Source organism: Oculina patagonica, chromosome 1 (genome assembly GCF_052425735.1).
Source record: "Oculina patagonica isolate OP01 chromosome 1, crgOcupat, whole genome shotgun sequence".
NCBI lineage: Eukaryota > Metazoa > Cnidaria > Anthozoa > Scleractinia > Oculinidae > Oculina > Oculina patagonica.
The window spans coordinates 39,252,397-39,280,364 of NC_135758.1; the positions used below are offsets into that span (position 1 = coordinate 39,252,397).

A 27,968-nucleotide genomic window follows, 5' to 3' on the forward strand; every position below is an offset into this window, starting at 1 on the left:
GGATTTGGTAAGATTTGTTTATCAGCAACACGCTCCGTTGCTAATGGTTACATGCTTGAATGACGAACGAAGGAAAATAATACAGGCGTTTAAATAAACAAAACCCAAGGCAACTTCGATGAGCAATATATTTAGTCCCAGGAGATCCTTGTAGCTGAATACAATCACTAGCGCTATTTCGAGTCATGATGATCTACAGGAAAAATTTGGGTGTTCATAGATCATGACGTCATTGTTTGAAAACAATCCTGGAAAAAAACTTTGGCAAAAAAGGATTTTAAAACTGATATAACAACTAGAAAGAGCATATAAAATTTAGATACTTTAGTATCTGTACTGTCAGTTGAAAAACTGCTTCAAACAATCTATTTACATGTTACTATGACAAGGAGCATTTACAGACTTTAATTAACGTGGATATGATGTCAAAATTCAAGATGTTCCTATTATTTTTGCTACTTTTATTTTAGAAATCCATCTACGTTCGCATTTTACTTTATGGCACATACGCTATCTACGATTTTCTCCGACTGAATTTTATAGTAATGAAGATATGAAATAAACTAACACCGACGTAAAATAATAAGATCGCCCGATTTATCTATAGCGAATGGCGACATTTCGCGGCACTCAATTTTCGTTATTTGGTATTATTTTTCGTATTTTTAAATTTCATCGTACGGATCAAACAAAAACATTTTCTTGCGTTACACATGCATTTGTCCATGAGCCATTGAATGAGTCACGCAAGTTTACTATGAAGCAAAATGTCTGTGAACGCCGCAAAAAACCCTAAAACATGCCACGTTCATGTTAAGGAAATAAGAATTGCATGAAACCCTACTAAACCGTTACTAAAAGTCTCATTTATCAATAAATTTTACTGGTTTTACCCCAGGTAAGCTAAAACACTTCTAGCCCGCAGAAGCCCATCAGTAAGGTAGAGGCCCTGTTAGGGGTTTTTGGGATAAGGGATAACAGGAAAAATAATTTTAGGGATAAGGGATAACGGGAAAAACAGTTAAGGGATAAGGGATAACAGGATAAGTTTAAGGGATAATTGAAAACAAGCTCTGTGACGTCGGGGCTCTGTTTTTAGCACACTTAACTTGTCTTTTTTACACTTTTGCTTGATTTTTGTTACACCCTTGATCGGTTATCGGTCGTAACGAGACAGTTTAAGCAAAACAACCCAAGAGCACCGCTTTTGTCCTGGATATGCCTAGGGTGAGAGACCACATTGAATTCCTTGATTTCGAGCTGCCTCGTAAAGAAGTGGTCGATGTTTCCTTAGGCCGTCCCCTTTTTTCTTCGTTTACCAGCATTCGACCCCCTCTCCCCTAATTCCCCTCACTCACTCCCTCCCCCCCCCCACCCAAAAAAAAATCTCATGGACGATGGCAGATCGCAAAGAAGCGTTGATGGTTCATCTTTTTTTCACGTTCCTCATCGGAGGTTAACCACGACATCGAGACATAGATCATAAAATATTTTTTCCGGCCCGTGGCTTGTTCACAAGTTGTAGAATTGACAGAATTAATTTTTGGGAAAAAATTAAAGTCAAACATTTCTTACCAATTTTGTCAAGTGCAGATGCAGCTGAAAAGGTACACTATGGCGTCAGCGAATGAAGGTCAATGTAAATCTCCAGAGCATGGATAAACTTTTTAAAAAAGGTTAAAACCTTTTTGTGCAAAATAACCTCTTTATCAAAAAAGGCTGATCACTAATCGATAGCACATATTGATGGCTGTCTAGGTATTTTGCAGACAATCGGTAAGAATTTATCATCATAGTACAAGAGAAGACCATTATTTCTTATTTCGCCTACAGCACTTTACCCAAATCTCAGGGATGATTGCTTGGTGGCTTGTGCTCAAACGACAAGAATTCAATATTGAAAAACAAAAGGTTTTTTCTTTTACTTTCAAATACCGTGAATATTTCTAGTTATCTAAGGGAATGGCCTGAAAAGGATTTAATAACGGCTGTCTTAGCTGAAAACGTCTTTTTTCACTCTTGATAATAATTAGAAATACGATTTCACTTTTCTGTACGGTGATAACTCCACCAGACATACTTTTAGGGATAACGCTGGTGATACTTTAAGGGATAAGGGATAACTGTGCTCCGAATTAAAGGGATAAGGGATAACTGAACCCCCCCCCCCCCCTAACAGTGCCTCAAGGTAGTATCCCCGAACATATAGCTGAGTCACTGTGTTTAAAGTCGTCCCTAATCTTTTCCCATTTTTTTTCGTTTGTTTGTTTTCTTTTCTTCTTTTTTTTTTTTTGCTTTTCTTTAGCGTTTTTATTTGTTTGTTTGTTTTCTGCTGTCTTTCAATCGAGACGCTACAAATCTTTCGTTTTTATATCAATTTTTCGTTTGCCAAAGACAAGAATTTGACGGTGTAGTTCAATATTAAAGTCCAGGCAACCACTTGCAATAATCTACAAATACTTTTTTATTTCCTAAAAACAGCAGTGTACTTTTACAAGACGTAAATGAACTAAAATTACAACTGGATCGAGATGATTATCAAATAGAAACAGGGAATAGAAAATATAATTGCGCATGGAATCTTAAAACTTCATTGCTTGCTCGCTCGCTCGTTTAATTGATCGCTTGCTTGCTTGCTACCTTGCTTACTGACTTACCGATACTAAAGTAAAACAAAGCAAATGAGACTGACATTTCGTCACTCAGTTGAAAACCGCGCTAATATGTCGAACCTGCGCCCCGCGCCTATTTGCCTTTTTGCGAGCTACTGTTTTTCTTTTCTTTTTTTTTTTTCCCTTTATTTTCAGTTTCCTCTTGTAAGACGGGACTCTAGCCCCTTCGTATTTGCTCAAGGCATCCTCAGTGTATCAAAAAAAGTAAAAAAATACGGTTAATCTATTGCTCTTATCTCTCCCTTAGGCCCTGTCAACACTTATCCGGATAAATTCAGTGGAAATCGGAGAAATTTGAAGAGCGTCAGTGGACAATTTATCCGGATTAGTGTGGGCGGTTGGCCAAACCGGAGAAGAAAAAACAGATGCATTTTAAAATTTATTCAGATTAGTGTGGACGGGACCTAGATAACTCAGCTAACTGAGCATGCAACTCAAACAAGATTATACAAGGTACAAATCACGTGAATCACCATTATCTCAATCAAATATCTTACTGTTCATTGTTCATGCTTGTATCTTATCATTGACAATCGCGCGTAACTGTAACATAACATAACAACTGGGCTGTTCAACTTATTTATATGTTTAAAATTCTACACTGGCGAGAAACAGGGCTCACTTATCTAAAATAAAGAAAACAAAAACAAAATTCTTCTTCAAACGGGTTTGCCTGATTTGTTGTTAGAATTGTTCTCAATCAACCAGATCAGGTGGAAGACGCAAGATGTGAAAGGTTAAGTCGCTTTATAATAACTTTACGTACGTGTTGTTCCAAGAGATATTGAAAACTATAGTTACGTTCTTGCATTGCTCCAGTACATTCATTTGCCTGTTTCATTTATGTGCTTCTTCATTGGCGAGGGACACATTTTTTTTTACCAAAAGGAGGGTGGGCCACAAACCTCGAGACAAGCTTCCGCCTAACTTGATTGATATTGGCCGGTTCCTTAGCTTACTTCGGCTGTGTTCCTCGATCTCCCAATCATGCCATAATCTCGCAAATCAATTTGGTCTTTGATCAATAACTCTGTCCTTTCATTTGGTATAGTTGTTTCATCGCTATTACCGCTATTTTCTACATTTGTGTCACCTCCACTACTGCTGTTTTCAGTGCTGCTAGAGTACTCATCTACTATAGATTTCACTTTTTTGTCAAGAAGTTCATCTTCTAGTTTTTCCAATCCAGAGTCTTTACTGAACACCATTTCAATAATCTTTGGAACTGACGCCGAGAAAAACGTCGCAGTGGCTTTTACTTGGTCGCTAGCGTCTGGAGTGGTGTTTCCATTATGACTGCATAAACCACAAAGAAGAAGGTCAGCAGTGATAGAAGTTTAACCACCAATATGCCAACACTCTCTCGTAGGGGCATTAGTTCTTTGCACGCCTTCTCAAACAGCCCTTTTGGAATCACTAGCACTTTTTCCTCCATGGGATTAACCTGTTGATCTTGCCCACCTTGAGCATTTGTTTTGTGGTGTTTGTACAGCTTTATAGCGAGATTCTGGTATTTTCTGGTAAACGAGTTGTAACACCTCCAGCAGTAAAAAGCAACAATGACAACCAAAGTCGCAACTGGAAGGTAGCCTGGTAAGCGCATCACAATCCGTCCGATAACTTCAAGTGACAAAATTATTATTTGAAAAACCAGGAAGGAAAAGCTTCCCGCTAATGTTTAGTAAAAAATAAAGATGGTAAATTTCAAGCTCGGTGATAAATAGTGAAGAAATTATTCAACATGGCACGAGCGTGGGACAAAGAAAAAATCTGAGTCCCCGACGGGAATCGAACCCATGACCTCCCAGATACCGGTTGGGCGCTCTAACCAACTGAGCTACGAGAGACTCGTAGTGAGCTTAGGCCATTTACTAGGTTGATATGTGACACGCGTCCTGCATACTGCTAGGATCATACGTCCTGCATACTGCTACGTCCTGCATACTGCTAGCTCAGTTGGTTAGAGCGCCCAACCGGTATCTGGGAGGTCATGGGTTCGATTCCCGTCGGGGAGTCAGATTTTTTCTTTGTCCCACGCTCGTGTCATGTTGAATAATTTCTTCACTATTTATCACCGAACATGTCATTTATTGTCTTTTTGGTTAATGAGGGGGGCAAAGGGTTTATGCGTGACACGTGAAAAGGGCAAAAATAAGACCGTGACGCGTGAAAATAGGGCAAAAATTAGACCGTGATGCGTGAAAATAGTTAGAAAAGACGCGTGATCCGTGAATTCTGCTGTTTCAAGCATACGTGACACGTGATTTTGGTTAAAACTTGTGCGTGAAACGGGATCAAAATCCCCCCTTTGCTACCCTCGTTAATTAGCAACTGATCATGGAGTCACTAAATGGATTCAGAAGGGCCAAAAAAAAAAGAAATTCAAATATTAATTTAGCTTCGCTTTGTCTTGAAAGGTTTTATCCAGTATAAACACTTTTATTAAATCGGTAAATTGCATCCTGATTGGAAATCACGGAGTGTAAACATGGCGTTATATTAATTTAAGATTTCTCGGAAAAGCAGGCAGCGTTTCACGCGAACGTAATCCTTTCAGTTTTTCGTCCTTCGACTATTCCATGGATCTAACACTTCATGGGACGAAATTCGGGCAAAATCTGAACTTTTTTAATTGCAACTTGGAGTATGGGATACCTGTGGACGTCAGTCTTTAGAAATGATGAGATGAAGACGCTGTTCGGGAATCGCAGGCTCTTTATAATGTACTCACGCCGCTAAAAGTTCGAGCTGGGCATCTGGAGGACAAAAGTGTGCAACTACCACAACTTCCCTTACCTCGATCAAAACACAGTAGAATCCCGAGTTCTCGAACCCTCGATTTCTTTAAACTCTCGATAACTCTAACTCTTGACGGTCTACACACTCTTTCACTATTATAGTCCAGGCAACCACTTTCAGAATTTTACATATATACTTCTTTATTTCCTTAAAATAGCAGTGTACTTTTACAGAAAGTATAACTGAGTCAAAATCAAAAATGGATCAAGATGAGCAGATAGCGTTTTAACGAGCTACGGCTCCTAAGCTCTTCGTGGGTAAATAAATTATTTCTATGTCTTTGTCTATGATTATATTATTTAATAAAAAATATAATTGTGAAATCTCAAACTTACTTACTAAGACTACTAACTTGCTTGCTTAGTTTCTTGCTGAACTTATGTTAGTTCACAAACAAAAGCAAATGCGCCTTACTTTCGACACTCAATTAAAAATCGAACCTGAGTGCTACACACCTTTGCCTTTTTGCGAGCTACTGTTTTTTCCCCTTTTTTCACTGTGGAAGTAAATTTGTTGCTTTCATACTTTGAAAGACGACAATTCACTAACTGGCTTCCGTAACTTGTTCGAACAATCTGAGCTAAAGGGGGAAGAGAGAGACCGCTTATAGACTAGCCTAGTTTTGAAGATGTTCTTTATTTATTGGATTAATTATATCTATTTATAACTTCTAGGTATTTTAAAGTCTATGCTAACCAGAAACAAGGATTGCACACCTAAAAAAGAACGGAATATCAGTTGATTTGCGCAAATGAGTCTCTTGGATGAACTGTACAAACTTGTCAGTGTTCTGTAAATGCAATCATTAGCAATCGGTTAAACCTGAGGACCACAAATTTAAAACAGGGTTTCTTAGTCTGAGTGAACACTTTCGAGAGCTTGAGACGAAGAGAGTCACTTGTTTTAATCATTGTCACGGAAAAGTAAATGTTTCCTGCTCTGGGTACTGGTTATAAACAAAAAATATAATTGCCTGCTAAGCAACGAGTAAGAAAAATAACCCAACCATAAAGGTAATGTAAATCACAACGATGACAGAGAATAACTAGATGATGATGACGCATAAAGCATGAAGATAAAGTCAACGTCAAAAATGTTCTCAATCAATTAGATCAGAAGATGCAGGATGCTACTGCAGGATGATCTGCTACCGTAGATGGTGTTCTAAGAACAGTTCTTCAGACTACAGTTTTAACACAAATGTAAATCTCATTTATTTGCCTAGCCTGCATTGCAGACGCATTTTAGCGAGCGAATGCATTTTGCCAAAATGATCGGGCGAGCGCCATCTTGGATTCGTACTCTGCAGGGGATTGGTGAGAGAAGAAAACGTGTCCCAGGGAGTAGGAGTGAGGCCAAATGTATAGTTGTAGAACGCACAAGTGAAAGCTAATGGCTGGTTTCCTAACATGCCTCATGTGTTCTTTGATCTCTAAAACGTACCCAAATGTTGCATCGGCTCGTTGATCAGCAGCTCTGTACTTGTATCATTGCCATTTTCTACTCCTGTTTCAACGCCATAACTGCTGTTTTCTGTGCTGGTTAAGTAATTATCTACTATATATTTCGCTTTTTTGTCAAGAAGTTCATCATCTAGTTTTTCCATTCCGGGATCTTTGCTAAGCACCATTTCAATAATCTTAGGAACTAAAGCCGTGAAAAAGGTCGCAGTGGCTTTTGCTTGGTCACTAGCGTCCCGTGTTTCCATTATGACTGCAAAAACCACAAAGAAGAAGGTCAGGAGTGCAAAAAACCGTACCACCAATAAGCCAATACTCTTTCTTAACGGCATTAGGTCTTTACATGCCTTCTTAAAGAGGTCTTTTGGAATCACTGGCACTTTTTCCTCCATGGGATTAATCTGTTTCTCTTCCCCACCTTGAGCGTGTGCTGTGTAGTGTTTATACAGCTTTAAAGCGAGATCGTTGTATTTTCTGGCAAAAGAGTTGTAACACCTCCAGCAGTAGAAGGCAACAACCACAAGCAAGGTCGCAAACGGAAGGTAGTATGGCAAACGCATCAAAATTCCTCTAATAACTTCCACTGAAATGACTGTTATTAGGAAAACAACGGTGCCAAAGCTCACCACAAATAGACCGAAGTGTATACGACTGATAGTTAGATAAAATATTTTGCGTATATAAAATAAAATACCTTGTGTTCTATTTAAACCACTATCTTGCCTAAGCAACACCATTGTATTAAAGGACGACAGGGGACACGAGTAGAAAATAGAAAATGCAATCAATAAAAGTGGCAACACGACAAGCAATACTACAAATGCAATGGTAGTGATGGGAAAGAGAAACACAAACACGAACAAACACAGGCAAGTAGATTCGAATTTACCAAAAAATAGCAAATATTTTTTAAAGAGTAAAAAACAACATGTGTAACATCTCACTACCATCGATGGTTGCATTTGCAAGTGCTGCTTTAGCTCTTCCAGAAATCCTTGGTGAATTGGCTTACGATCTCCAAACAATTCACAGACAAGGCACCGGCCATCCGCGATAGACAGCTGACTAAAACATAAACTTAACATATCTCGAAGAAAGATAAATAAACTGACAACCAAACAGAAAATAAGGAACTCCCGAATGAATTGAAAGAACTGAATAAACTGAAGGAATCCAAGCATAGAATCAACTGTCAGTAAATAGAACTTGAAAGATGGTGGAAGATTAAGAATCAAGCTTGCAATTACTGATAGAACAAAAGAAGCCACAACGCATATGATTAGAAACAAAATTGTTATAATTAGTGTCACCTTCCATCTTTTCGTGTCCTTAGCTTTGTTGAAGACCCAATTGGCTATTCGACTGCGAATTGACACTGGACTGGTTCCACTCAGAACAATTACACATCCGCTCTTTCCTTTGATGACTTCTGTTGGGGAAAAAAGACAAAGTATGATAGGAGAGTACCACATTAATAGGAATGCGATTAGTATGGGTATGATCCCCAAAGCACGACGCGTCCAGCTGGTCGGAATGTTGATCTTAATGAAATTCAGACAAACGTATAAACCATCCTTAGCCGATTCCTTGTAGCAAAGGATTGTTTCAGAGTAAGAGAGTCCACCAGTAGAGTTGGCAACTTCTTCCATTATCGCCAGTGCAATCAGGTCGTTCAGGGAAGCGGCCCAAGCGTTATTTGGAGTGGAGTCATTTGTAAGTCGCAGATCGCATAAAACTTGTACCTCTGTTTGTCCTTCGAATGCTTTTCGCACCCAAGTTACCGAGCCACTGTCCTCAATAATTTGCCTCGACGTATTTTTACCACGACTTGGGTTATTGTTAGTCAGCCAAGTCCAAATGCTTGCAGGTTTAGTTGCATTGTACAAGTGTGTTTGGTTTAAACACTTGTCATCCACTCGCTGCTCGAACTTCAGGTCCAGTGTGATAAGCTCGTACTCGGTGATCAGCTTCTTCATGTCTTCCCCAAAATCTGAATCAACAACAACACACTGCCACTCACATCTGCTTTCATTGCCAACTCGTACAAAATCAATCCCTTGCTGACGTTTCGCCTGTGATTGCGACTTGCATGAAGGCAATGTTAGAGTTAAGCTGAATATAAAACACACAAGGAAAGCGAATAACTGCATTCTCCTGAAGATACTGCAACTCTCGACTGCTGACACAGGTCACAGAGGAGTCAAGTTTGTCCGCAATTCAAATCTCTACCGTGCAAAACTACCTTCGAAAGCTTTTCAAAGCGATCGCGTGAGCCGTACGCGATACAACGCCGTCATGCGATACTTGTTTACAGATTGTCTGGTCTGGTGATATCGTATTCATACCCTCATGCGACATTCACAGACATCAATGTTTGTGGGCGTTACCAGAGAGACCAGAACTTGTTTCCTTTAAAATCATTGAGTTCAGATATCGCCATGACTTTGAAACAATATGTTTTGTTTCTCCCACCTAGCTAAATTGCGAAGTTCAGTCGGGCCAAAGTTGGGAACTTTGTATCGAAATTGACAATTTGATTCGCTAACTCGCAACGTAATTGAAAACTCGTAACAAACTTCCAACTCCCCCAAAAAATAACATTTTTCCACGTATTTATCTTGAAAAGACGTTATTCCGGGTTTTAGGATTGCGGGCTTTCTTATCCGGATTTCCGGCATTCCGGCATTCCTGGTTTTAGGACAACCCTAAAGGTTTTCCGGGTTTCCGGCATTCCGGGTTTTAGGCCAAGGGGGAGTACTCCGGCTTGTTAATGACGGGGATGATCGAAGGATTTTTTTGGGTTTGAAATTTTCGATTCCGGGATTTTTTGGGTTGGAAAATTTGGCAAGTATTTTTTTGGGTATCTTGATTTAGATAGGGGATTTTTTGGGGTATTAAAAACAAACTAATGTGCCTTGGCGCAGCCTTGGCGTATTAATGGTATGATAAATAAACAAAACGAGCGTTCTTTGTGTTATTTTATTGCACCTCCTGGCAATTTAGGGGTAATTTGACAAGGGATTTTTTGGAGGGTTATTTTTGTTTCAGGGTTTTTTTTGGGTAATGTCGGAAGACTTAGGGTTTTTTTTGGTCCTGAATTTTGCCTCCATTCGATCATCCCCGTCATTTACAAGCCGGAGTACCCCCCCCCCCCCCTCGGATTTTAGGACAACCCTAAATCTTGACCCGAAAACAAATTCTTTCCAAATTTATTCAAACTTTCCGCGAATTTTGCGCCCTTTCTAGCACCAATCATAGAGCTCCTTATATCTATAAAATACTAAGCTTTCAGGGGCGGATCCAGGATTTTTCAAAGGGGGGTGGCTGTTTACCAATAATTTTTTAGGGGGGGATTGGGCTTTCAGGCAGTTTTTTGAAAGTGGGATTGCAAATGATTTTGGATGTGAGGCCCATATTTAATGGAGCCGAAGGCTCCATCCCCCTAGGAGGGTCTGGGGGCATGCCCCCTCAGAAAATTTTGAAAACTTGAAGCCTCTTAGACGTGATTTCCGTGATTGTGAGCAGCTTTATACAGCTGTCAATTAAGTTATTAAACCACTGTTTTTCCTTGATAATTTGGCAAAATATTCTTTCTTCAACTTACCTTGCGTTATATTTCCGAGAAAAAGTCTAGTTCTTATGAAATGAACAGTGATTGAAATTTAAAGTTGACAGGCCACGAACTTACAGGAAAGAACAGATAATTATGCGTTTTTTGCTCACTCACGTGCGTGAAAATTTTTAGCCCTTGGCAAAGTGGCCTGGGGATAACATTGGCTACTTTGCTTGTTTGTGAAATCGCTTCAATGCGAAAAAACGGTACGAACACTCGCTAAAAAAGATGTAAATGGAGAAGAAAATCATTCCAGCAAGGCTAAAACAACTCTCGAAAGTTAAGAAGTTCGTAAAACAGGCTGTCGAAAATCTCCTATTTTGAAAAAATTACTTTTCTTAACTTTAAACGGCCGCCTGACTATGAATGGTGGATGGACATTGTCCTTATTTTCTATTTTAATATGTTTATTTTCATTTTCCTGGTGGATCAAGGGGGGTGGCTAGCCACCCAATCCACCCCCCCTGGATCCGCCCCTGGCTTTCCAATAGTAAGTAGCAAGAGAAAATCGCATGTTTGTACGAGGGAAAAGCCTGGGAATTTAATAGGGGATTTTCAAATAAATGGCGCTCGATCGAAAGCGATCTTCTAGAAGTACTCTGGTATTATATGCCGAATGTTTTGTATGTAAACTATGAATAACATAGGACAGCCACTTCTTTTGAGGTATACTTCTTTTATTTATTGATAAATAGTGTATTTCTCGAAGAATACGAGCAAAGTAAATTCCCGCCTTCCAACGGCATAACGGCCGCCATATTGGAAATCTCTTTTTTTTTAATTTATTTATTGCAACACAAAGAACACTACTTACAACACAAATACATACACTACTTACAATGCTACTTACAATACATTATTTATATAAATCTCTTATATAAATTTAAACGAACCGGGGGAGCCCATATCTATTTACACTTTTTAAGGCGGCGTTCATAGAAAGAAAAACCTAATATAATGAAGGCCTGTCAAATAACACGTCATATGTCTTTTTGGTTGATTAGAAACTGATCATGGAGTCAAAAATGGATTCAGAAGGGTCAAAATAAAAGAAATTCAAATATTAATTTAGCAAAGACAGGATCTCTCCGGTTCCCTTCAAAGCTTTCAAGTCAAAGCGCTTAGCTTCACTTGGTCTTAAATGGTTTTATACAGTATAAATTGCATCCTGATTGGAAGTCGCGGAGTGTAAACATGGCGTTAATTCTTCAGTTAAGTATTTCGTCCTTTGACTATTCCATCTGACACTAAATGGACGACATCAGACGAAATGTGAACATTTTCAATTGCTAGACTTCAGACTTTGGAAATGATGAGATGAAGACGCTATTCGGGAATTGCATCAGTGCTCTTTACCGGCAATGTACTCATCACGTACTAATAACTCGGCTCGCTCCGCTCGCCGAAAACATCATCGGGAGCCTGCTCGCAGGTTAGGCATCTGGAGAACAAAAGTGTGTAACTACTACAACGTTCCATAATTCCATCAAAATACGGTAGAATCCCGATTTCTTGAACCCCCGACTTCTTAAACCTCTCGATATCTCGAACCAAAAGTCGTTTCTCTTCCGCCCCTCAATAGAACATTGGACTTTTACTTCAAATTTCCCAAGCTCCTCGAGTTTTCGAACCAGTTTTCGTTTCCTTCGAAGGTTCGAGAAATATGGCTTCCATTGTACGTCGTTATCGGCTAGTTTAGTTCAGTAACTACTCGAAAGAACAAACAAGCGAATTTTTTATGCTCCTTTAACCAAATCTTTTTTCGGACCTGGCTTGTGCGGCTTATACCAATCTGCTACAAACGACCTTTTTGCAAGAATCTGATGAGGATGAAATAATCTGCTCTACTGGTGAACTCTTACAGTTTGCCGCAGTCCTTTGCTACAACGAGTCGGAGTGCAAATAATTGTTTTTCATATTGTAATTGATACGTGTTTAAAGCTATGGTAAATGACATAAGTTTCCAGAACTTTTCAGCTCTTATACTTGGAGTCACCAACAGCAGCCGCATGGCGACTGATTGGCAAGACTCGCTTAAAATTAAATATACTCATGAATTTGTCGATATTTCTTCTCGTCTTTTCTTCCGACCGACCGAACCACATTCGCAAAGGATTACAGGAGATGGAAGGATGGGGTGTGGGAAAAGGAAATATGAAAAAGGTAAGACTAAAGTGTAAATAGTAAAACGAAAACTTCCCAACTCCCTGGGTAAAGTAAAGCAAGAACATGAAATTCTGGTTGCAGACGTCCTGGTCACTTGGCAATTTCTTCGTGCTAGTTGTCTTTCAATTTGGTTTCTACATGCAAAATTTGTATGGAAGTTTTCTTTTACACGGGTCAGTTCGTCAACCGCATTACTACGGTTTTTGACTCAAACTTGTTAAAAAGCCTAAAAAGAAAAGTCAAGAGACCTCCATTCTCTTCACGAGTCGTTGTTTGCCTATAACAAGCTCTCCCGGCAAATACGGTTCCCACAATTTCACTATTGATGATTGATGATTTTACAAACAATTAAATATTCTTTATTTACTCAAAGTTACAGTGTACAACTGAATTTAACTTACAAATGGATCTAAATTATCGAATAGTTCCCTTTTACTTACTTACTTACTTACTTACTTACTTACTTACTTACTTACTTACTTACTTACTTACTTACTTACTTACTTACTTACTTACTTACTTTACTAACGGTAGATTTATTACTATTACTTGTTTATTTTCAAATGTCAATGTTGAAACAACTTAATTCGAATTCTGCTTTCTCTTAATATAATTATCTACGACTTCGTCAACATCCCCTTGGGAAGCTTCGAATTTCCCGCCATTAATAGCGTCATTGATGTTGTTATAAGCAACCGCAAAAAAAGTAATAACGCTAGTAGTATGAAGTGGATCAACATTATCTGAGCTGATGATGGGAATGACAAATAAAAACACCAACAGCGTTAACCCTAATTTCCAAATCAGCAATGCAACTTTGTTCCTGATGGGCAATTTGAGGTCTTTACATCCATCATCAAATAACTCTTTTGGAATTACTTTGATATGATTCCCCTGCTCTCCCTGTTTGTAATGAATAAGTAAATTAACTCCCGGCTTTTTTTCTTGTTCGTCAAACTTCTTTCGATAAGTTGTGGCTAAAATTTTTGCCAGATCACAATATGGAGTCGTGAATGACCTATAACAGCTCCAAAAGTAATGCACAGCAATAACTGCTATTGCAAGGTGTGGAAGCACTTTGTCAGTATGAGTCGCGAGTACTTTGATGAGGCCTACAGCAGCGACCCCCAAAGGAACAGCGCTACTAAACAAGAAAAATATTACCCAAACTAGCGAAAAGAAAATGAGCACAAACTCAAAAATGGGAAGAATAAATTTAGAGCCCTTAAACTTGTTTTTGTAAAGTACATTCAACATCCACAAACGTCCATGACATAGACAAACTAAGGGGGACGAAAAGATAATATCAATAGTTAGGGGAACAAGAACTAGTAAGAAACATATGACCTTAAGACAGCAAGCAATGCTCTTTGTTTCACCAAATTTGGACAGACATTCAAAAAAGGAGTCCCGGTATTTAATGACAATACCTGGCTGTTTTTCCAGATTATGTGAGATGTTTTGCGGAAGGTCAAGGTATTTGGAACACTCTGGTGGAGCAGGTTTCTTACAATCTTGACAGGGTTTATATGATAAACAAGTCTTGAAAAACCAATAATATACAGCACGTTTGAGGTGCTGTCCTCTACAGACACTGTTAAAATTACAAATTGATTTAGGGGGAGGAAACTCTGATAAAAAACGTTGAAGTAGTTTATAAATAAGGCATGTTGGATGCATTCGATGTACAGAGCACGGCTCCAATGCGGTCTTGAGTGTGTTCCTTGAATGGAAACACGCAAACGACAATCGTATAAGATAGCAAATGCCCGAAACAAATACCAGAAATTGTACCATGGGAGGATTGCTTATTGCACCCATTATCACAGAGCTAGTTAGGAAAGGGGATGGCAAATGATCGGTCATTCTAGAATGAAGGTTTGGTAAAAGAACCAAAAAGAAATCTCCCAACCCAGTGAAAAACAATAATGGTATAACAAAAATGAAAACTAACTTTACCATATTGCGAACATTGTTCCTGTTCACGGTCGAGAACAGGTTGTTACCGATACAGCTCCCAATCCCTACAGGGTAAGTTTCTCCTACAATGATGAGGCGAATGTACTCAGTTTTTCTTTCCTCGTGAAATGACTGAACATTACTTTCCTGGTGCGCATCTTCGTTCGTCTGCAAAGAGTCGTCAGTTATGTCAATCACATGTCCAGTGCTTTCGATCTCGGCACTATCAGTCCCGCAAGAGCCACCCAGTTCGTTATCATTTCTGACAGAAGCAGTCAGTTCTACATCACTTCTGTTATACTGAGCGTCCAGTTTCTCACCATTTCTGCCAGAAACACTCAGTTCTTCATCATTTCTGTTAGACTTAGCAACCAGTTCTTCCACATTGTTGTAAGAATGAGCAACCAGTTCTTCGTCGTTTCTGACAGAACCACTCAGTACCGCATCATTTGTGACAGGAGAACTCAGTTCTACATCACTTCTGTTTGACTGTGCATCCAGTTCCTTATCATTTCTGATTTTGTCAGACCGATTGGGCATTGTTTCATTTCCAAGCGATCCATCACATGCGGACGCAATGGGGGTTATACCTATTAGACGCCTGAAGTTTATAGCACTATCCGGGGCTGGGGAATCGTTGGTGTCTTCAAGGTCCTGTAGTAAATCATCATGATCTCCCGTGCAGCCAAGCATTTTCCGGTTTTTCAGGTTTTTGTGCTCTTTGCTTTTGTAAGTACGCCGAAGCGAGACAACCATTTCCGAATCTTCTTCGGACGGTTTGTTGGTCTCTTCAGAACTGACGACAGGATGAGTTGTCTCGCTATCTACATATTCTTGAGACTTGCCTGTTATTTCCGATCTTACGTGTGTGTCTTCAGTTCCAGAATTTACATTGTCGCTTTGAGAATGGCCCGGTTCGTTGTCTTCATATGGGAATTCTGTAGGTGGAACATGACCTTCACGAATCTCTTGGTCGATAAAGCCACCATCGTCCTCTGTCACCTGAACAGGTGTTCTAAGTGTCGTACGCATGTTTCCACTTGCCTCTTGATCTTGTATCCTTCGAGCGAGTAGCAAGTTGACCTCTGACGGTCGAAAGAGAATTAATATAGCGGAAGAATAAAGCAGAAATACAATCCATATGATTACGGCAACAAGTAGCCACCAATTGCTAACAGTCAGTTCGTTGTCGCTGGCATAACTGCCCGAATCCAAACTTCCATTTGCACCAGTGACACCAAGAGATAGGCGAGTGCTGCTTTCCGTTCTCAATAGGGTCAAGAAAGTAGCATTACCTTTCGTGTAGTTTGCCATTTGTTCTACATAGTACAGAGTAGATTGGGGATTACGGAGAGTAAGTCTTCGCGACGAGTAGTTTGTGGCAGATCTTTTTATGGACGTCGACTTGAAGATACAGGAAACGTTCATTTCTTTGTAACCTCCAAAGGAAAATTGGCCCGAAAAAAGCTCTCCTAAGATGGTGTGGGTTAAAAACTGCAAACGACCTTCAAATTCCTTTGGACTGACGTTCTTGGTCTTCTTGGTCGCCATCTTTAACCAAAGTGTAGCGAATGTACTTGAGTTTGTAACGTCTGTTTGGTTCGCACATTCGCGATCCACTCGCTCCTCGTACAAGGTTTTTAACTTAACCAGTCTTCCTTGAGCTATCATGTCCCATGATTCTTTGTCAATGTCCGTATCAGACGTACAAATCCAGTCGCACGTGCCTTGGTTAAAGAGATCTTCAACACATGTCAGATTTGCCATAAATATCATGACGAAGAACGCAAGGCCGTGTGTTGTCAGCTTTATCTCTCGACCCATGATCGAAAGAAAAAAAGACCAACCAAATTGACAAAAATTACCGAGTTTAATTTCTGGAACTCGATTTTTTCAACGAGTCTTCGCGGCGACAACCACGCAGAACAACGACATCCTCCTTTTCCGAGAACTGACACCATATATGGAAGTACGCCTGGCCCTCTCGCTGTGACCCTTAATTGTTTTCTTTTGTATTATGAAGTCAGTTGATTAGTTCTACCCTGATAGACATGATTATAAACTTAGTTAAGTGACGACTCAGTGAAATCACGGCTTTTTATAAACCTGCTACAAGACGATCGTTTTCATTATGCATAGGGAATTCGCTGGGAAAATAACCGTAAGCTTGACTCAACTCTGCAAGTGTAGGTCCAATAGAGTTGCCAAAACTAAAACTGAAATAATAAATGGTGTTTGATGTTTGGGTTACTATTCAGCAAGGACCTTATGGCCTTGGAAATATATTTTTCTCGGAAAACGAGGAACTATATGAGTCGCCTTTTTATGGACCTTTAAGGAGATAGACGAAACTAATTAAAGAATTTTTGAGCCACTAAAACTCTATCTCTCCAAATTATTACTATCCCTCCAAACACGTTTTAATTAGAACACAGCTATATATAGTTTCTCTCAAAATTTAAAGCGAGTGTTTTTTCAACACATCAAATACGTCTCTTCCAACCAGGACGGAATGCTGTCTTAATTTTGCGTCCTTCTCAGGCTATAAGTTACAAATTATTTTACGTTACAGTCCTCTTTGTTTTCCACACAGGACCGTCATCTGTCTCATCTGTATATAATTCAGGTTTCGCAATCTTCCGGAATGTTTTTCGTTTTCACTGCACTGTTTACAGAACCTTTGAATTATGCGTAACTCAGAACGTGAAAAATTAAAAAACAACTAAAGAATTTTGCTAAGCTACACAAAAAGCAGACGAATTTTTGGGTAGCAACAAGGATAGTGAAACAGCGAAAGCCGCATAGACCGGTATCTTTTATTGAGAGTTTATTTACCCGGTATGCAACATAAGCTATATTTCCGATCTCAACTTGTAAGGCGTCTAAGTTCCAGCTCTGTGGCGCGCTGTTAGTCTTGAAAGGTTATGTTACCAGGTTTTGTTATTTCATTCAGTAAAAACAATTCGCACTGTCAGTCACTATTTGAACCCTGATTGGCAAACGCTTGGGTGTCACCGTGTGAACATGTGAGCTTATATTTAGAATTCTTAGAAACAGGCATCATTAGCATTTAAAGTTCAAAGCAGTGAAACTACTGTTTTTGCTGCATTGTTTGCCATAATTTGCACGGCTTCAGGATTCCGTCCAACGAAGATAGATTCCACCACATTATCGACGATATCGATATCGGAGAAAGCTTGGTGTCAGCCCATATTTCCCTAGATGTACCTGGGATTGCATCATTGTTGACTCCGCGAACTTTGGAACTGACATGTAGACACTTCTAAGCAAATAAAGGCTCATTACCATAGACTTGTTATCCAAGCGGCATTTAGACGACAAGTGTACAAACCAAACAGCCACCTTCAACCCCGGGGGGCTACTCAAAAAAGTTTTGTACGGGGAGGCTCCGTCCCGAGGTCCAATCCCATACCCTTTTTTATACCACGCCATAGAAAATACAGCCAATCAGAATACAGGAAAGCCGTTGTATATTCGACGGTATTCAACCCAACCTTCCCATCGTGCGCTGCGATATTATTCTCGATGAAATTTAGTAAGCGTATTTTCTATGGCATGGTATAAAATAGTTACACAACACTTTCTCGTGGTATACTATGGAATATCCCACTTGTCACTTGTATTTTCTTCGTATACACACTCGCCTAAAGGCTCGTGTGTATACCGAGAAAATACAAGTGACTCGTGGGATATTCCATAGTATACCACTCGAAAGCGTTGCATAACTAGTATATATACCATTTTGACAGAAAAAGCACCCCTTTCGTACACCTCTTACTGAAAAAAGGTCCCCCTTTCATATACCGAAAAGACATGACAAATGCCTAAAACAGTAGTCTTAACGTCATTTTTATGTAGCGTTTGATAAATTTAAATGATTCAGCCATATACCTTAACGTGCGTCTGTTCGAAATATTTTAATTGAAGGCCCTTTTAAATATCTAAATGACCGATATCCCTACCCTTTCATATACCAAAACTTGTGAAATCCCTACCCTTTTATATACCTGAAGCATGAAAAAGGCACCCCTTTCGGGCGGAGCCTCCCCGTATAAGCCATTATAGGGAGTACCCCCCGGCCTTCAACTCGTTAGAACCGCATTGAATTGGATGCGGTGACTGCCAACTTTCTAAATCATGATCAGAATGTGTCAAAACAATCTGGTAGCGGTGTCAAACAGTTCAGCAAATCACTCGAAGGGCACAAGAAAGCGTAAGTTGTATGCTCTTTTAAGCCTGGTTCTTATATGATCGTCCCGATCGTCTCTGTCGCTTCTGTCGCTTCAAAAAGTTTTCTTGCTCCAATCACCTCAAACTTTGCAAACGACAGAAGCGACAGAGACGATCGGGGCGATCATATGAGAACCAGCCTTTAAACTCTCCGAAGACGTTGCTAATAAGAACCTTCTATAAACGACCTTATTGCAACAGTAATGATGGAAGAAGTTCAACGCTACTCTAGCAGTGAACTCTTACAATCGGGAGCAGTCCTTTGCTACAAAGAGAGTGCAGAAAATAGCTTGTACGTTTGTGTTAATACGACCACAAGTACACCAGGGAACAGTTCCGTTGGATGGCCAGTATCTGTGTTTCAACAAAGCACTAGTCCCTCTCATCTGGATCATTGTTTTAATGCTTTTCTCGCCTGAGGTTCTTTGCTGTTTTTCTCCGACAGAGGTTTACAGGGAGGAAGAATGGTTGATAGTCCTTTCTGGACCATGCAGTCATGTTAGCATTCGTGGCTGGATAGCCAATCTTTGCTCCCCAATGACGAATTCTAACTTTGGCAGACATAAAATAGTGTAATATGCTTGATTTATGTACCACCGAACTTATTGCCTGGATAGAATCGTTCTTAGGTCTTGTAAGGAGCTTTTGTCGTTTGAATAGCTCAAAACGCGAGATTTATACTTTTTTGCAGCGTGACGAGCGTTCGTTGTTTGTGTTGTAATGCAACAGGCAACAACAAATTAGAGGTCAGACGAGAACAATTTTTGAGCTATCAATTAATCTTTTACTCGGTAAAGGATTTTTTTTTAGCTTATTCTAATAGGTAAACCACGGACATGACTATTTTTACAGTTTATATTGGAACTCATCCTCAAATTGAATTTAAAGTAAATAAAGTAGTTATTTATAGAAAGTATGCCAGACGTCACCAAGTCTTGCAGTATAAAATTACTTAATAGTGGAGACAAGAAACAAGACACTGCCTTACTAATTTTCTATTCTGTAACTGCTCAAAGGTTCTATTTTTGGAAAATACAATTAATTGAGTGAGTATGTAAGCAGTTTCTTATGGTTGTCTTAAAGCTCTTCCCATTAACGCCATCTGAAAAGCCAGACTTAGATTTTTCAAGAGAATATGAGTACAAATCTAATTTTGGCTAGTTAAAACTAGTGAAACATAGATTTTGCCAAGTGAATGTGAAGTATATTCTTCATATTCTCTTGGTTTTGTTAGTATTATCGGAAAATAATAAACCGATACTTGTGTTTGCATACAAGAAAACCAGCTTGCAGTGTGGTTCAGGGTTAGGTTAAAAAGCGCCAGACTGTTAAATGATAAGGAAATGACCAAAAATCTTCAAATATGTATCTTCTTTTATTTTGGCTAAAACCAAAACCTATTTTTAGCTTTGTATTAATCCCACAGAAAAGTACAGCTTGGTAACAGAAGTAACGTCCCGAAATTTGCGAGCCTTTCAAGGCGAGGAAATTAAAATTAAATTGAAACTTAAACAAATTACATAGTGTCAGGTACAAATCAAAAATTAAGCGTTGAATATTGTAATAGAAAGTTACAGTTCAAATATGAGCCAGACTTTCAAAGTTTGGAAATTAAATTGTACAAAGTACAACTAAAATAGCACCAAAGTACATTGTGTCAGGTTTGAATGAATAAACTAAATAAAAATAAATTAAGGAGAAAGTTCCAGAAATGAACCAGACATTCAAAGTTAGGATATTTAAAAATTAAACAATATTGTCTCAGGTTGCATTCAAAATTTGATAAAACAAAACAAACAAAAGAGCAGAATAAAGGTACAGCAATAGAGCAGCTAAGAACTGTTGAATTATAAAACATAAATAGAAACATTGAAAAGGCAGAAAGCTCCTCTATTCTGAAAAAAGAAGCCAGCAGGATTTTAGTCGAGAAGATCGAGCGTCAGTAATTAGCCAAACTGGGGGAACTTTCAAAAAACTAAATCGTCCAGTTAGGCAATTAAAAAAAGACTTTTAACAGAAGCAAGTAAAGAGGGAAATTTTATTCTAAGTTGTTTACCTTGCGATAAAGCTCAGCAGTCATACTGGGAGAACTAACAATAGAGCAATCATCCAGTATGACTGCTGAGAGACCACGCAAAAATAAAAACCAGAATAAAATCACACCCTAATCAGCCGCCATGTTGGGAGAACTAACAATAAAAAAATCATCCAACATGGCGGCAGAGATCGTTATCACTATCATTTGAAAATTGATTCAATCCATACTGGCTTCTTTCTTCAGAATAGAGGCAAGCAAAAACAGTGACTGAATCGAAAATATGTAACAATATAGTAATACTGTAAAAAGAAAAAGTTAAGTAGTACTGAAAATTCAAATTAATGTAGATTGAAATCATTGGAAGTTTGGAAAAAACTTAGTGCTGTACCTTTGCCAAAATTCAAATTAAATGTAGATTGAAAACATTTGGAAGTTTAGAAAGTTTGACAACTAAAAAATAATTGAAGGGTATTTAAGACGTTTTTAAAAGGATGGAAATAAACAAAAAAATTAATGGTGAAAGTCTGGCTCTTATTTAAATATCATGAAAGTTATGAATAAATCAAAATAGTGCAGTGTAATTCAAAACTAAAAATAATCTTAAAATAATCTTAAGTAGTGCTGTACCTTTGCCAAAATTTAAATAAATGTAGATTGAAAACATTTGGAAGTTTGGAAAGTTTGACAACTAAAAAATGAACTGAAGGGCATTTAAGACGTTTTTAAAAGGATAGAAATAAACAAAAAAAATTAATGGTGAAAGTCTGGCTCTTATTTAAATATCATGAAAGTTACGAATAAATCAAAATAGTGCAGTGTAACTCAAAACTAAAAATAATCTTTCACAGTCTGTTAAATTTCAGTTATTTTAAAGGTTCAAGCTAAATTATTTTTTGTTTCAGTCGCAGTGTATTTTGTTTGTTTATAAATAAACTATTTTAAAACACCCCTCATTTTTTTCTAACTAATTTACATTTTGTGTTTTTTTTGAAATTTTATAGGAATTGGAGATTTTGAAATATTTGCCTGGTGGAAAAATGAAATGTGGATTTTTGCTTCAAGGTCCACAAAAAAAAAAGGAGAAAAAGAATTCAAATTAAAAACATGGGCACGAACCCTTAAAAAGCATTTATGTAATTTAAGAAAAATGAGTGAAAAAATAATAAAATTGAAATTCTTGCAGATTGCGCTACTTAAATTGAAAAAGTTAGAAAGAGGAAAGGAAGAGAAGAGAGAAAGAGAAGGAGTAACGAAAACATATGAAGCCTTTTCTGAAAAAAAAAAAAACAATTCATAAAATTTATCAATTATTACTTTTTTCCAGACAAATATTTCAAAACCTCCAATTATCAATTATTATTAATAATTATTAATTATTGTTTCCGGATTCCCGGATAGCGAGATTTTCTTGGCGAGGCCTGTGCCTTTGGCTGGCTAAAGGCCATTGGATTGAACATAAGGGGCGGGGCAGCATTCATTTCTTGTGGGGGTGGGTCTGGATCCTGAAGAAACAAAATAAGAAATGAGATTTGTGAGAATAACAGTATTAAAACAATTTTTAACTTGGTCATTAATGAATTAAAAAAGGAAGGGATATATAGGGTAAATATTTTTTTTCCTTCACTGAGATGCATGAGATTTTTAAAGAGCTGTCATTGAGAGTCAATCTTGACAAAATGTCCAAGTATATAAAGTTTGTCATTGGTTATCTGTCTAAATTTTCCTCAGTCATTATTTTGGGTTAATTTTAAATACTTTGGTGTTTTCCTACCGTAACAAAACTTAAGTACTGCTATAATATTGACTTTTTTTTCTAAATGGAAAGGAATTTTTGTATACCAGAAAGATGACTTAGATTATCATTAACTGGCTACCTTAACCCAGTTGTTCAAAGGGAGGATAACGGTATACACATGATAAATCACTATCCGGTGGCAAGCGCAGTATGTTTTGTTAAGACTTATCCACTGGAGAGTGATTTACCCAGTGGATAGGTTATCCAGTCTTTGAACAACTGGGGCCAGGCTACAGGGGTTCATAGTAGTGTCTGTGTTCAATTATTATTTGTTTTACAATAATTTATTTTTTAGCATTAAAAGATGCAGTGATTAGCAGTTGACAGTTTAAGTGAACATTTATTATGTTATCTTACTCAGATGTACTTAAAGACCCATCACCTACACCACACCTACGTAAAGTAGCAAATTCATTACCTTATTTAAACATAACACTTAATTCTATGTTAGAAACAAAGTGACATAAAATAAGGTTAAAAAAAAACACTGTTACGATTTATTGAGCTCTTGTTAAATACTCGATTTACATGTATGAGTTGACTAAGCAAAGATAATGACACAAAGCTGTTACCGGTATTATTGTTAATTTTATTATTATTAAGTTTTCTGGTTAGAAGATCAGTTACATTTCAGCATCAAGGAAGCCTACAGTAATTTTAAAGCACCGAAGGTAGTGTGAAGAAATTGAACTAGAAAAAATCACCCACCACCAAATTTTCTGACTGAGTTTTCTGAGCGCCTACATCCTCCCTGCTCTCTATTTACCACCACAAACAATCAAATTAAAACAATAGATATGCAGTGCAGGCATAGGCGTACGAGGCGGGGGGGCGTGGGGGGCTGCAGCCCCCCAGTGCCAAAATTTTTCGGGCAAAACGCTAAGAATTCGGGCAACAAGCCAGAGAAAAAAAAATAAGCAGACAAACCTCAAAATTACAATCAAAACGAATTATATCAACAGAAAAAAATATTGGAAATATACCGAACTTTGTAGTTCAAAAGTCCAAATTTCTCATTAATCTGCTTTCGTTTCATCTTGCAAATTGCTATAATCATATTCGATTTTCTCGCAAATTCTGCACGATTCAGCTGCAATCAGCTTTTCCATAGTTTGAACGTTTGCGAGCGGTGGACCCAAAAACAAAGCTGCGATACGGTTACAAATATAAGGAAGCTAATGCTTTTGACTCAAGTGAGCTCAAAACTTTCAACAATATGTTTCAACCCGTTCATCTTCTAAATGTTTCACGCATTTTAAATAACTTTCAAGAGGGGGGAAAACAATGTAAATTGCCTCCTAAAAATACTTTCATTTTTGCTGAACTTACGTGAATAAAAAAAATTTCCGAAGAAAAAGGATTCAGTGCATTGACATCTTTGGGCAACGTCACGAGATTAATTTAACGCACGTTCTGTTGTCCATTTCGTATGCCTGTTTATTCGGCTTTCAACCCATGCCATTTTTTTTTTCGGGCAACAAGGTCTCCGCCCCCCAGGTCCGAAGGTGCCCGTACGCCTATGAGTGCAGGTGCGTTATATGCACACAATTCATTGTTTGCTGCCTAAAGTTGCCCCACTGATTCTGCCTGAGCTAAGCTATCTACTGAAAGTGGCAGAATGCAGTGAATACCTGGGGCATCATGTAGCTACGCACTTCAGCTGAAGTGAGAGAAGCAGAGCTTGATCGGGAATGCTGAAACCAAAAACGTGCTAGTTTTAAAACACTGTTGGTAGTAACATTTACGAATCAGAAATGGTGCACATGAAACAACCTGAAAGTTAAATGGTAAATTTTTTCCAGTTCTGCCATTCCTCTGACTTCCAAGGATCCTCTCTTGATGTGTGCTCTTTCTTTCAATTTAATGCAATTTTTATAGTTGTCATCCAAGATAACAAAACCAAGATATCTATACCTCTTACATACATTCAAAAAGGTGGTCTTAATGTATGGGACTCCAACGCAGTTTGTTGAAATTGAGTTACAAGTCTTTCATTAATGGGTTGTTGCAATTTTATATGCTAAGTCTTTAATTTTACATACTTATATATTTTACAGCAAACTGCCCTATTATTGATTAAGCCATAAACAAACAAACAAACATTTAAAATGAGATTGACACCTTGTTTCACTTCTTCGGTAGTCATGATACATTAAAGCAATACTCTACTGTTGGAACACGTTGCTATTAAATAGACCTTTTTCGCTCTGTAAATTGGTAAAAAATAGTTGGCGGTGCCAAGGGATATAAATCTCAAAATTTAAAGTCCTATCCAAATTTGTCGTACATTAAAATGTAGTTTCAACAACGTCTCAGTTTAGACAATTTTTTCCAACCGATTTTAACAACAATTTGTTTAACAGTGGAGCAACAGGGACGTGCAGTGTAGTCTGGTTTAAAATGTGTTTATTTGATATTACCATTACTATACGATTCTCTTAACCACTTTTATAACTGATTTATATAACCATAACCATAACCATATTATATATCATGTTAATTTTTTTTTAAATATGTTAAGCATTTTCTTAAAGTTATTTGTATTTAAACAGCTAAAATTTTAGAAGGTTTAATTTCCCAATTTAAAGCTTTTTGGCACTTATGAGTAAGTGGTTATGAGATGTGAATGTGTGAACTGGCAGAGATGTAAGCATTGTGTTCTTTCACTAGAGAAATTTCCCTTCGAAAAAGGTATAAAACTTAATTATTTTTACAATAAATTATTAAGATTTGTGCGTCTTTTTTTTTTTTTTAAATAAAGCTTACCATTGATTGTTGATCACCCCCATCCTCCTCTTCATTTCTGAAATGGAAAAACAAAATTCAGAGCATATTTTATAACAACAGCAATAACAAGAAAACGATTTTAGCTGAAAGCTCTTGCTTGTAGTGATACTTGACATGTGTGTTTATGCCATTCCCTTACAAAATCAAAACAAATCAGCAATTCCAAACTATCATTTATGTATACTCAAAAACTGTGCAGCATACCGAGAGGATGGTCGCGAGGAAGGATTGCCGATAGCAGGCGGCTGATCAGGAGCTTGTTCATCTGTTCTTTGGTCAGATGTATCTAAGACAAAAAATGAAATGTGTGAGCTGTAGGTGCTAATAAAAATACTCCATGCCTTGCTATCTGAAAGACGTCTGCCTGTCTGTCTGTCTGTCTGTCTTTCTGTCTGTCTGTCTTCAGCCTAATAATTAACAGGGATAACTGGCTGATAGCAAACATAATCAAAACTCCATTAGCTTGGTGCTGTGTATACATTCCCAGGTCTCCCACACAGACAAAGCCACAGTACAGAACCAATGTCATGACACATTTCAAACTTGTGAAAATCCATAAAGTGCCCTGCCAAACCAACAAATTTTGTGGTTTGTAGCAAGCAACACTCTTACCTGTATTCACAGGAGGAGGCACAAAGAAACTGCCTTTGAATTCGGTACCAGGCATCATAGGTAGAAGGCTACTTGGAAGCGTAGCATTACTAGAGCTTTGTCCACTTGGGTTTAGAACATCAACATACTTCTTAGCTGTAGAAACAGAGGGAGAACACTACTAAGCAAATGATAGTTCACTTAGCATATAACAACTACTGTACTTGTATTCCATAAATCAAATAGACTGTAAAGTTTCTCTGCGAACTTGTAAGTACAAACTTGAACAATAGATAATTAATGCAGATACAATTGCATGAAATTTTACTCCCAGCTTACCGTGTCTTCCGCCACCATGTGCCTTCCTGGAAAATTTTGATGGCACAGGTGGGTGCCATACCAGGAGGTGTTGCCACACCAGGAGGTGTCGCCACACCAGGACGCATTCCCGGGCTTCCAGGGGAAGGTGGCATGTGAGGAGCACCAAAAGGAGTTGCAGCGGCCCGTCCACCAACACCTTTTACTCCATTACCTAAAACAAATTATAAGTGAAAATAAATATACAACTTCTGTTGGCTATCAGACAAGTGAAAGAACTGACTGATGTAATGGCAAAATGTTAACACTGACATCGTCAACATAAAATATGGCAAACAGTTTTGAGCTGAATCAACATTTTGAGTTTAAGACCTAAAAATGAGCTATTTGGAATCAGTGCATGTTAATTTAAGAAAGGTGTCGGTTTATGGAAGGTGTCCACAGGAGGCATCTGTTATGTGCTAACAATGCACAATAAAACAATAAACCAAATTGTTACCTCCATTGAGAGGTATCCCATGGCCAAGAGGCATCGGGGGAGGCATTGGAGGTGGCATTCCACCACCAAGCTGCATGTCACTAGGAGGTGGAGGTGGAGGCGCCTTCTCCTGCAAAGAAAACAATATACATTTAATGAACTGCAATGTTAATCTTCAATGATTTCTGATAGGATCATATTCCAATGGTTTTTGATTAAAATTCTCTGATTTTATGTTCAGTTTGACATGGTTGTTCACAAACTTATGATAACATAATCCACTCCCAAGAGCCAGTTATGACTGACTGTGCGGAAGAGCATAAAAAATGGCATGTAATAATGATAATGATGATGATTTATATAGCGCATTCCATGTTTATGTTCAATGCGCATATGAATTGAAGATACAATTGTAAAGGCCAGACCACCACTGGGAGCTCGTGCCCACCTGCGAATAGTGTGTGGGTTCTTAACGTCCCCGAGAAGACGAAGACAAGAGACGGCCACGGTTATCGTCGAGAAGACAGAATGCCAACGGAGAGTAGGCGCACTCCCCAGACCCGAGGTGGTCCGGTCTGGGGTCGAACCCACGACCCAGCACAGCAGTCCGGCGCCTACCAACTGAACTAACCAGGCGGTTACTACTGCTTGAGACACAGACAGATATTTCAAAAATTCTTTGGATAGCACAGGGTACACCTGTAGGCATCTTCAGCTGAGCAACACTCTAGGTTGGGTGTGGGTTTTTTAATATGAATTTTGAGTTTGGATCAACAGCAAATTGATTACAAAGAGATACACTATACAAGGCAAAATAATTATCTGGTCAACTAGCACTGTACTCCAATACTCATACCTGCTCATCCTCTTCTGTGTTCACCCACTTCTTTAGGTCCTCATCCCAGTAAATCTAACACAGGATTGTCAAATAGCATTAGTTTTAGTTATACCAGTTCACAGTTTGACTACAGGTATATGTAAGAGTTATAAAAATATCAATTTGAATAAACAATCATATAGGATTATAACCTACTAGCTTTG

At 38.3% G+C, this 27,968-nt stretch overlaps 2 protein-coding genes and 1 long non-coding RNA gene across 3 annotated transcripts in view; 1 reads left to right on the forward strand and 2 right to left on the reverse strand.

Moving 5' to 3' along the window:
* Positions 1–13,064: 13,064 nt before the first annotated feature.
* LOC144630015 (uncharacterized) lies at positions 13,065–16,855 on the reverse strand. Its single transcript, XM_078488295.1, has 2 exons — positions 13,203–16,855; positions 13,065–13,139 (listed from the first exon to the last, which is right to left on the reverse strand). The coding sequence occupies exon 1, from the start codon at positions 16,491–16,493 to the stop codon at positions 13,293–13,295; it is 3,201 nt and encodes a 1,066-aa protein (XP_078344421.1). The 5' UTR covers positions 16,494–16,855; the 3' UTR covers positions 13,065–13,139; positions 13,203–13,292.
* Positions 16,856–18,437: 1,582 nt separating this feature from the next.
* Positions 18,438–19,973, forward strand: LOC144630145 (uncharacterized). Its single transcript, XR_013566464.1, has 2 exons — positions 18,438–18,903; positions 19,122–19,973. It is a non-coding gene; the product is annotated as an uncharacterized LOC144630145 (long non-coding RNA).
* Positions 19,974–20,274: 301 nt separating this feature from the next.
* Positions 20,275–27,968, reverse strand: part of LOC144646970 (uncharacterized) — a 30,984-nt gene continuing 23,290 nt past the window's right edge. The window contains 9 exon segments of the mRNA XM_078506695.1: positions 20,275–22,460; positions 24,385–24,447; positions 25,520–25,556; positions 25,745–25,826; positions 26,153–26,287; positions 26,471–26,523; positions 26,525–26,663; positions 26,949–27,057; positions 27,784–27,837. Coding sequence (XP_078362821.1) covers positions 22,332–22,460; positions 24,385–24,447; positions 25,520–25,556; positions 25,745–25,826; positions 26,153–26,287; positions 26,471–26,523; positions 26,525–26,663; positions 26,949–27,057; positions 27,784–27,837 — 801 coding nt within the window. The 3' untranslated portion in view covers positions 20,275–22,331.